General features: G+C 39.9%; 2 protein-coding genes across 3 annotated transcripts; both read left to right on the top strand.

Annotated features, from left to right (window-relative positions):
• Positions 1–261: 261 nt before the first annotated feature.
• Positions 262–5052, top strand: si:dkey-266f7.9 (uncharacterized protein LOC100006223 homolog). 2 transcript variants are annotated; one of them, XM_046417490.1, is made up of 5 exons: positions 262–328; positions 2050–2130; positions 2939–3010; positions 3494–4064; positions 4515–5052. In XM_046417490.1, the coding sequence occupies exons 3-5, from the start codon at positions 2964–2966 to the stop codon at positions 4797–4799; spliced, it is 903 nt and encodes a 300-aa protein (XP_046273446.1). In that variant the 5' UTR covers positions 262–328; positions 2050–2130; positions 2939–2963; the 3' UTR covers positions 4800–5052. The 2 variants fall into 2 exon arrangements, with proteins under 2 accessions (XP_046273446.1, XP_046273447.1); XM_046417491.1 differs by having other exon boundaries at positions 279–328; positions 2050–2082.
• A 3402-nt stretch (positions 5053–8454) lies between these two features.
• mrpl9 (mitochondrial ribosomal protein L9) lies at positions 8455–10992 on the top strand. Its single transcript, XM_046417492.1, has 7 exons — positions 8455–8712; positions 9353–9512; positions 9652–9776; positions 9871–9924; positions 10022–10123; positions 10254–10337; positions 10646–10992. Exons 1-7 carry the CDS (start codon positions 8626–8628, stop codon positions 10913–10915), a joined length of 882 nt encoding a protein of 293 aa, XP_046273448.1. The 5' UTR covers positions 8455–8625; the 3' UTR covers positions 10916–10992.
• The last annotated feature ends 132 nt before the right edge of the window (positions 10993–11124 follow it).

The following is an 11124-nucleotide window of genomic DNA, read 5'->3' as shown; positions in this document are numbered from 1 at the left end:
CAGAAGAGATTTTATTACAGATAGGTGAATAACTGTGTAATTTTAGATTTAAGACCTGATCTTATTTTAAGTCAGAGATTATATTTGTATGCAGAGAGTGAATCCTAAAGGGTTCACTTTCTACTGATTTATACAGACTGATTTATTGTTAAACAGCTGACAACATTATTTTATTTTCCACCAAACAAGCAGGACTTTCTTTTTTCTTTTGTCCACTTTCTCATGCGACTTCTCCTAAATGTTCCTCCCCACTCTTTGTCCAGTTCCTCCAGTTTACAGCCGTGACCCTTGGCAACAGCTCTGTATGCTATGACTATGGCAAGAAAGGGTACGTTGATTTATACAGTGCATTTCATACATAAAGGTAATTTACTTAGTATTTAATACTTTCTGCTTTATCTGCACATATATTAGAATCAAAAGCCAATATTTTAAAATGTATAACTCTGGTGATACTATGAAGAATTACACTGTGACACACAGCATGTGCCCCTGCATGCGAACTCTACCTTCTCAGCTTTCTACACACCAAGACCCTTATGTTAAAATATCATATTATGCCAGACCATAAACAAATTAATTCATGCCAAAGTAATTCACAGTATTGTTGCTTCAGGTACTGACAACAGGTTAGTTTATTAGCTTTAAGTGGACATAGAAACATATTTTCCCATTTATTGTACTGTGTATTTTAACAGCTGAAGAATGTTTGCAATGCTTTGGTAAAAGTCAAGGAAAGCTCTGTTAGTTCCCAGAATTCACCTGGATTCATCAGGCCTGATTATGGAGGAATGTCTATTCTTTGCACTCTGGGTGTATAATCTGTATTAACAGCTAACTAAATATTATTCAGAAGGACAAGGACAAGTCTGTCACGTAATATTTAACTAGAGTGATATGAGACAAGTCTCGAAAGCATCTGCAGACTTTTCCATGCACACGCTTATCTGTGAGGCAGCTGAGAGAGCTGCAAACCTTCTGAACTTGATCTAGCAGTAGTTTGAGACTATTTTAGATATGTACAGTTTGTATAGTGTGTCAGCTGCCTGTCTCTTTATTAATGACAAATGCATAAACCATTCCGAATTGTAAAATAATGTCCTACTCTTTTTGCACTTTTTGTGACATTTTGATGTATCATGTTTCAGAGTGAGGAATTTAGTTCTTGTCGTCACAGTAATTCATTATGTCTTTGTGGAACCTTGTACAGCTTATTTCATAGTCCGATATTATGAAATAAGGCATACATAAGTTCAGTAGTTTGGTACATTGTCAGGGTTTGTATTTTCTGGATTTCAACCTGAGAAAGAGGAGGAACTGGAGCATGCTGACCAGTTTGCAGCGTCTAGTTTGCATGAAGACATAAGTGTGTCTGGACAGCAGCTGAGTCTTCTTCAGAGTCCAGCTGAAGTGCACGTTGATCACTGTGATCTTGTTTCACACCTCCCTCAGTTTTTTTTGTTCTTCATCTGAAAGGGAAACAGGTTCAGGATTTTGTGAAATATCATTGAACTAAACCAAACAGTGATAAATTATTCTTATTCTTTAGTCTGTAATCGACTGTTGTATGCAAACAAATTGTGTAGACCTGAGTATATTTAATTATATGAAATTTCTTACTTTTCTGTCATCAACATTCTGCCTATTTTTGGGCTTTCACTAACTGCGGGAAAACACTCACCTGTGATTGATGCACACAGACCAGAAATTCAGTTTTCAGAAATTCAGTTCAGAAATTCAAGTTTCAAAGAAGAAAAACAAAATTCACAAATTTATTGAATGTCTTCCTTCCTTGGTTAGATTTTTGGATTTTTGGAGTTTCTGAACCCACGGTAAGTGAAGGACGTGATGAGATGAAACCCCTCACACACACAAACACGCCCCCTCCTCCCACCCCTGCTCTGTAACGTAGGGCTCAGCTGTTCCTCTGTGGTATTTCCCCACAATAACATCTGAGGTCAACATACTGACTCTGTCATTTTGTCTCTGACCCCTCCACTCTTCTCTCTCTCTCTGTCTCTCTCCCTGTTTCTGTCCCCACTCACCCAGACCCGGCTAAGGACGAACACCTTCTGGTTTCAGGTATGAACCTGAGCGGACGAGAGCAGCACATCAGCAGCGCATCAGCAGGTTTGACACTGCAGCAGTGGATGGTTTGGTTCAGTTTTGGGATCAGAAAGGTTTAAGCCTGCCATTGAAATGGCCTGCTGGGGTGAGTTGAGGTCACCATCAGCCCCGACCGGGATCCAATTGTTTCCATCGCTTGTTTGGTTTCTGTATTGGCTGACAAATTAAAGAGTATGGTCTAGATCTGCTCTAACTGGAAAGTGTCATGAGATAGATTTTGTTGTGAATTGGTACTAAATAAATAAATAAACTGAAATGAACTGAACTGAACTGACACACTTTCAAATTCAAAGTGTTTTTTTTTTTACTTGTATTTTTTAGTAATAAGCAAGTACATACTAGACTTCGAGAGGATTAAAGTTTAAGGGAAAATTTTGTTTTGCTCTGTTTTATTCTCAGTAAATATTGATTTAGCTGAAGACTTTACTAAAGGTAAATCAATATTTACCTGGAGTCTAGAAATAAGCCTCCAGTAATCAGGCTTGCAGGGGTCAACTGACAGAAGAGTACAAGAGTTTTTGTGTTAGCCCTGCAACACTAGCAATAATTACAATAATTTAGGAGGTCATCAGTATCTTTGTTGGAAAAATACTCCATATTTTCAGGAAGTTTAAAAATGCTTCAAGGGTTTTTATATTAAATCCAAGCAGGTGCACTAAACGTAGAAATGGCTTCAACCTCGACAAGAACAAGTGTACAGTGCGTTTTGATTTGTATATTTATGTTTATTATTATTAAACACCGCGGATAATTCTGCTCATCTTGCTGACCTCAGTTGTATTTTTCTTGCCTTCACCTCTGCTGATCGTAGACCACGTCATCAGAACTGATCCGACATGATGAAAAGACAGACTATGTTAATTGACCTGATGGTGCTAGTAGGGTGAGTAAATTGAAAACACAGCTCATTATTCAGACAGCACTGTATTTGTTCTTATAACCACCTTCATTTACCCCAAAGGCAGTTTCATCCAGCTGCTTGTCACTTAAGCCAACAAATACACACAGGATGAATAGGAGAAAGAAGAAGAGACACTGATTATTACAAAGCTAAAAACATCAGAGAACATGAGCTGTAAAGACAATGTGTGAAATACATCCATAGATTCATATAGAACACATAAATATCCAAAAATATCAAAGGAAAATATATCACATTATATACTGAATGTATTAATGTCCAAGAATTTTTATCACTGTTGTTGACAGTCACAGTCTCACAGTCTCAGTCAATTTAAAACATCCACCTCATGAAGGACAAGACTGCAGCCTTTGACATCCTCTGAGTACAAATAAAATCTCCTGTGTCAACCTGATGCTTTTACTACACAGACTCTCCCTACTGATAACCTCTGTCATGTTTTAGAGTCATTGGTTTGAGCCACAGTGCCATTCAGAGACCCGACTATGATGACACACCTAACCCGGAGTTCCTCAACCCATCTTGGATGGCCAACATCCCAGATAATCAGCTGCTGTCTGAGGTCAGCATGCCTGGGACCCACAACACCATGGCCCTGTATGGCGGTGTGTATGCAGAGTGCCAGACCTGGACCTTGGCCTCTCAGCTCCGAGCCGGCGTCCGCTTCCTCGACATCCGTGTCCGTTACGTCAAGGGCAACCTTACCCTCCATCACGGGGTGTCTTACCAGCGGGGGCACTTTGGCCACGTGCTGGAGGGTGTGACTGAATTCCTTCAAGAGTATCCCAGTGAAACAGTGCTGATGCGTCTAAGGGAGGAGTTTAGTGAGACGGGTGACATCTACGGGGCTGTGGTAGACTACATCCACCGCTACACTCACTGGGATCTGCTGTGGCACAGCAGGCTCGTGCCAACCATGGCAGAGGCCCGAGGGAAACTCATCATCCTGCAAGAGTTTTCTGGGCCAGACTTGGGGATGCGCTATGGTTCCCTGGACATAGCTGATGACTGGAAGGTATATAAAATGTCCCAACAAACAGTCGCACAAATAATACATAATACTTAATAATTAACTCCAGTCCACAACAAAGAGAAAGAAAGAGCAGAAAAGGTTTCTAGACCTCATAAAATGTGCCAGTTTAATGAAGAGTGGTATTCTTTAGGTGTTTGTTGCATGTGTACCTTTACATCCTCTAGCCAGCATGTACAACCCAATGGTGCTGTCTCTTTCCATCTGAATGGACTAAGCAGTGAATAGAAGGCCAGAAATACAGTTTGGTTAGCGAATATGTCTGTTAAAGCATTAGGATCAAAACTGTGCCATGCAGGGCATTTAAAGGGTTTTAAAACATGTGACTGTGGGTGCCAGATAGTAAGCAATTCATGTAAATGCGTAACTCGTGAAATATTTCGCGAAATGCAATGAATGCTTTTAAATTCCTTAATTTTTGCTGTTTCCCTGTAGGTACCCACACTGAAGTATGTGGAGGACAAATGGAAGAGCGTCTATGAGCACCTGGAGGTCGCACCTGCAGGAAATTTGGAGCAGATTTTTCTCACCTTCAGCAGTGGAGCTGGTGTGTTTGCGCACCCCAGAGCTGTCGCTCAGCGCATCAATCCAAGACTGTACGACTACCTGAGGGCCAAGACTGACCTGAACCAGCGCCTTGGAATCATTTGCATGGACTTCCCTGCTGCTCCTATCATTCAGTTGATCATTGACTTCCAACTAAGAGATGTCACAAAGTAAAGCCAGACTTTTTAACCCAGTACCTAGAAAGACGATGATCAAACATTAGGGAGGTAACAGTAGTCTGCTCAGTGACTGTAAAATCAGTGAGATATGGAGGCTGAATTCAGTAAGTGTGACAACACTACTTTACTGTAATGAACCTCAGATGAAACTTCTCATTGGGTCATTCGCCAAAGATGCTGGGAAAAAACATTCACATAAAAATAAATCAGAAATGGCAACTTGTGAAAATAAACCGCATTGGAAACTATGTGGGAAAAGTGTGACTTAATTGCAGTTGTGACACATTTGGGATAAGGCCAAGTCACCTGGGTAAAAACACCTGTCCAGCTACCCGCTATCAGGAGTTAAGGTCAGGGCCAGCACAGATGTCAGCAGTCACGTCTTATTGTCACAGGGTGGCAGTGCTGCTGCACAGGCGCTTGGCATCCGTTGGTGTTGACACTGACATCCTGTGCTGGCTGGTTGGTGTGAGGTGTCGGCAATCGCCTGATAGGAAACAAGTGTGTCAGCCTTTGCATCACAAACCCACTTCAACTGTCAAACTGTTGTTTCCAGACTTGCAAAACCTAAGCCATATTCATCCCGAAGCTGATAGCTGATTTCACCACAGCTTCATTGTATTTTCAAGCTTTACTCTTTGAATTTTATTTTTTTCAACATCTTAAAAGGGACACTATGCATTTGAACCACTTTTTTTATTCATGTTCTGGAAATTAAAAAGGAAGCCAATCATAAGTTTAAGTCATCTACAGAAAATACTAGATAATAATCATGTGACATGATGACATCACACTCGCATTTACAACCACACTAATAACACTGATAATAGAATTTTTTTGTGTTGTGTCTTTTTTATGCTGAATTACATCCATTAATGCATCCTGCATTTAAATTAAGATGTACTGATTATGTCCAGTGAATTGCAAATAGTAATATTTGCATTTGCAGAAATATATGGAGAAATATGGCACGGTGCGATTGGTTCATGGTCTAACACACTTTGCGTGCAGATTTTGTATCAGATAACAGATTGTATAATGTTTCCTCCCAGTTAGACACAGAGTGTTGCGAAACAGTTGTTGAAATCATTTGGCTTACATGTCTTAACATCCTGCAACAAAGGATGCTACCAAGTTAAGACTTTGTTAAGAGGAGTCAAACGCCAACGGATGTATGGTTCTGCATTAACAGCTGGATAGGTAAAGGATAGGTACACTGCTACTGCTGCTGCTCCTCTTCCTGTTCATTCCTGTGTATAGTAGTTGTGAGAAGACTTACTTTTGCTACTGCAGATATGGACTCATCTCCTCCGCCGCAGCCTCAAATTGACGATACACTTTCGTGTTCTGGTTAGAAGTCTTTCCTCCTTCACTTTTATTTATATGCCGCTTTATTTCATATTTAATTGTCACACCATTGCTTGAACCTCTTCCTCTTCCTTTCTGCAGCTCTGTTGAATATTTTCTGGTTCATAGTTATGGTTTCATCCATCGGTTTGGGTGAGTTCTCCTCTGTTTGATCGCTGTAATATTTTGTCTGCTATTTTTAATTATTTCATAATCTCATGTTAATAATTTTTTTCAATTCTGGACATCATAGGGGCCGCACATCTGGACCAATGTCCAGTACAGCCCTACATCCCCATCTATCTGCTAGTGCTCGGATTAGCCAGCCCCATTTCTCTGACTCTGACCTTCATCAGGAGCCACTATGACAATGGATGGATCCACATCCTGAGCACGACCTTCTTGTCCCTCCTGCACCTCTTCAATTTCTGCTGGCTCATTGCAGGTGGGGTAAAAATGCCAGAGAAAGTTTTTGTTTATACTAAGATAAAGCTCTGTCGGCTCTATTTTCCTTGCATGAAAACAAGCAGTGGTGGAAAGTAGTTATGAACAATTACCCAAGTGCTGTGCATAAATACAGATTTGAGGTACTTGTGGTTTATATGAGTAATTCATACTTCTTTATACAAGAAACTTGGTTTTGAATTTGAAGTATGTGTTTACAACATCTGGCTTTTGAACCTTTCATGGGCTTTAAAGTTCTGTGTGTAGGTGTAGTTTGATCAGATTTATGGCTTATGGTGACAAAACAATGCCCAAATTGTCATCAGATTTTAATTCAAATATCGCCAAATTCTGATTGGTGTGCAGAGGATTTGACATGATATATTTCTCACCCATCTGAAAACAACACAGGCAGAAATATCTCATGTGAAATAACAATTAACAACTGTTACACCTTTGGAAGAAAAATATGTGTTCATGTTGGACAGGTCGCACACAGAGCTGACTGAGAAAATATATTTTTAAGTGTGTAGTTTCAATTTCAACTCTAAATTAAACTCAAATGTTTCCCTTTAGGCTCTGTCTGGGTTTATCCTATATATCGTCCCAACTACCTACGTGGAGAACGGTACTGCCAAAAGACGACCTACGAGTTTGCCTTTGTTGTCACCACTATAGTGTGGTCCATAGTGGGTCTTGCGTTTCTTTGTGGTTGTGGCTGCTCTCTCATAACCGGCTGTGAGACTTTCAGGGCAAGACTGATACCCAATCGCATTAGTTTCTATGGTGCAACAACTGAAGAACCCCGTGCTGGTGATGTGTGATTTAAATCTTGCCAAAATGTCTCCATACATCTGAGGAATTTAACTTCACAGTGTAGTTGACCAGTTGTCAAAGTTGAGAATTACATTTTTGCAGCTTTTTGATGTTTTTTGTTGCTGTTGTCAGATCTATAAGATTTGCTGGAACATCACATCGCTTTCACACAACAGATCACATGCTTCCTGTTGATACCAAAAATAGTTTATGTTTAAGGCAACAGAAGATAAATTGACAGATAATTCAGTAATTCAGTGACAGCAAATATTGAAACAATCACAAGCTTTATTGGTATTGTGTTTTTATTTTCCACTCTGCTCTCTCTCTCTCTCTCTCTGTGTGTGTGTTAAATTAAATGAAAAATGTAATGATAATAATTTTATGATTTTTTTTTATCAATGATTGTGAATTGATATGTTGTATAATTTAAGTTTTTAATGATTTAATTCAGGGTTATCTGGTTGTCTCTTCTTTAAAGTGGTGATAAAGATAAAGATCTTGATGATGATGATAATGGTGGTCTTGAATAAAGAAATGCCAGCTTTAATTCTTGTCTCTAGCTTATGCTTTGACAGCTGTCACCAACAGAATGGCTTCGCTAAGTTGTTAACACAGAGAGCGTTTTAAATATGAACCGCAAAGTAACGACACTCAGCAGTGACATCAACGTGCACAGTCACATTGTGGACTACCCTTTATATTACTGCAGTAATGTGAGAGGTAAACAATCATGTGTGTGTGTTAAGACACTAGTGGTCAGCAAAGAGGAGATTTTCACCTTTTGATAGGAGGGTTGTAATAAGACTCACTGTGAGCATCATGGTGCATTTAATACAGCATCCCTTTAGCTATTATTAACTACATATATGTGCTCATCCAACTGTATATTGTTTATATGGTACACTCAACTAAGAACAGAATAAATTAAGTTGTGATAAAGTTTACATACAGATGTATGAGATTTTCCTTGGCGATGACTTTTAATTCAGGCATTTTCCGGGACTACTATTACCACTGGTGAGGTCCTTTTACGTCACACAACGCGAGTAACGCCCGTTAGCCTCTAGCCGTTAGCTAGAATGCATGCTGCAGCTGTCTGACCGGTGACAGAGGAATAATTAGATAGTGGAGGTGCCTAAGCCAAGGCCACCGTGAACGTTGTAGTGATTTGTCGGTATACATTTGTTGAAGGTGGTGTTTTGCGGTGTTGAATGAACATGTGGAGCTCCGGCCGGCGTGTCCTTCAGGATCTGCTCAGCCAGCCTGCTGTCAGGGGTTTCTCTCTGAGTCCTGCTCAGGTCAGTGTGTCTGCACTGCACTTTTAACAAAATAATAAAACTGTCTGTCAGTGTTGAAGACTGAAAAAATGCAAAACGAAAATATGAGGTACAACATCGATGCACATGTACTTTAATTGAGTATTTTCTTTTGATGCCCCTGAGGAGTAACTTCTCCCAGTTTAGAGAGAAATGTTGTGCTTTTTGTTCCACTACTTTAATCAGACAGCTTAGGTTGCTAGTTACTTTACAAATAGCTTAAATATTATGTTTATTTACAAACATTGTGTAAAGTGCCGCTGAAGCTATTAATTAACTGCTATACTATTAATCAGTCAGTCGAACTGAGATAAAACAATTATGATTTTCTTTACTTATGAAAAGAATCTGAATCTTTCACTTGCTTTGTTAGACTCGCAGAACAAAACCCAAAGATATTCAATGTATGACATATAACATATATGCACGACTGAAACTCATCTTGTTTTGCATCTGCCTTTGCAGTAAGTCTTTTATTAAAGACGTGTACCCTCAGTAACATTCTTACTACAGTGTTCTGATGGAGAGCCATAAAAACTCAGCTTTAATGGAGGCTACGGCTCACTTTGGTGACAATAATTACTTGACAAGACAAGAGGCATGAAAGCTTGTGTTTCCACAGAACACAGTCGTGGTGGAGCGCTGGTGGCAGGTGCCCTTATCTAAAGTAGGCAGTCCACCAAGGCTTCACCCACGAAGACACAGAATCTACAAGTTGGTTGAAGACACCAAACACAGTCCCAAGGAGAAGATGGAGCTCATCCTGACTCAGACGGTACCCAGTGAGTGACGACATTTCTCTCTCAAAAGATTACACAAACCTCAGATTTGTTCTTTCACGCAGGAGGTAATGTTTCAGTCTTTTCTTTGGATTATGACCTTAGCTTTATATATATATATTTTTTTTTTTTTTTTTGCCAGAGCTTGGTGGACGAGGAGACACTGTGTTTGTGAAAAAGTCTTTTGGCAGAAATAAATTGCTGCCCCAAGGCCTCGCAGTGTATCCATCACCAGAGAACAAACAGCTGTTTGCAGAGGAGTTAAGAGTGCGTATTGCATTTTTACACCATCATTTATTTCACCACCCATATCAGATACTGATGTAGAGATATTTATTGTTGTCACTTTGTTTACCAACAGCTTCTGCATGAAGGGAAGCCAGAGGAAAGAGTCCAGACCCGCACTGGACAACTGGTGCGTTTGTATCTCCTCAAGTCATTTGAAAGTGTGCTTGAGTTAACTGGCGTTGGTGTTTTAACAAAGTTTTCTTCATGTTTCCCTTTTCCTACAGACGGTGGAGTTCCTTAAACGCTCTGAGCTGAGGATAAACAAAATGCCCTCGGATGATTTTCAGGTCACTAAAGAAGTTGTCTGTAGACAGTTTCTGAAGAAGGTACGGCTGTCTTTGTCTTTTCTGTTTCCCCTACGCATCCATTCAGAACACTGACAAATGTCCGCTTTAACAATAATCAAGTTAAGCCTCTGCAAAGTGAACAAGTTACTGACTCAAAACTTTTCCTCAGCTGGGTGTTGTGGTGCCGCCTCATGCGCTGAATCTTCCATTTGAGTCAGTGAAGGACGTAGGTGACTACTGGTGTGAAGTTACGGTAAGAAATGTTATTTAAATTCTATTAATTATTATATTTGCTGTAAGTGTAGCTCCACACTTTAGGTGCTTTTTCAGTAATTTGTAAAAACTGATTCCGAACAGCCAGCAAAGTGTTTAAAACAAACAGATAACCTTTTCTCTGGGGAGTTACCTTTTAAAACTTTTGTTGATGTCGCTTCATCAAGAGCACATCTTCATGTCAAGTCTCCCACACACAAAAACATTTAAAAACTTCACTAAACAGAATTAAGTTAAGGCTGTTATTCTACCAAAAAAAAACATATTCTTCATATTTTCACCTCCCAGATCAATGGAATAGACACAGTTCGCATCCCCCTGTCACTGGCGCCATATGAAGACCCGTCTGCAAAACATCAGCGGCGGCTGAAAGCACAAAGGCGGCAGCAAGCAAATATTTCAGAACCAGCTGATGTGGAAGAGGCTCCAGTGGGAGCTGAAGCTGGCGAAGACTCTGTGAGTCAAGTCAATGAAATTTCAGCCTCAGCAGGAACGGCAAGTACACAGACGAGTGAAGACACAACGGTGCCACCAAGTGACGGCACCAAAAAAGATTAATGGACAACAAATGAAGATGTGCGTACAACTGAAATGGATACTGTTTACCTAAGATACACGTTATACATGCATAAAAACAGTTGTCTGTGTGATTTTTATCATATGATTCATTTTCATCCAGTTTAAGGATGCATCCTTCTCATGTAGGTGGACATAAGATTAAAAAAAAACAACTGAACGTTAATCCAGTGTGGTTGAGTGACATATAG

This window comes from Scatophagus argus, chromosome 17 (assembly GCF_020382885.2).
Source record: "Scatophagus argus isolate fScaArg1 chromosome 17, fScaArg1.pri, whole genome shotgun sequence".
Classification (NCBI taxonomy): domain Eukaryota; kingdom Metazoa; phylum Chordata; class Actinopteri; family Scatophagidae; genus Scatophagus; species Scatophagus argus.
Note: the sequence above shows the minus strand (reverse complement) of the source record. Positions and strands in the feature narration are given on the sequence as shown.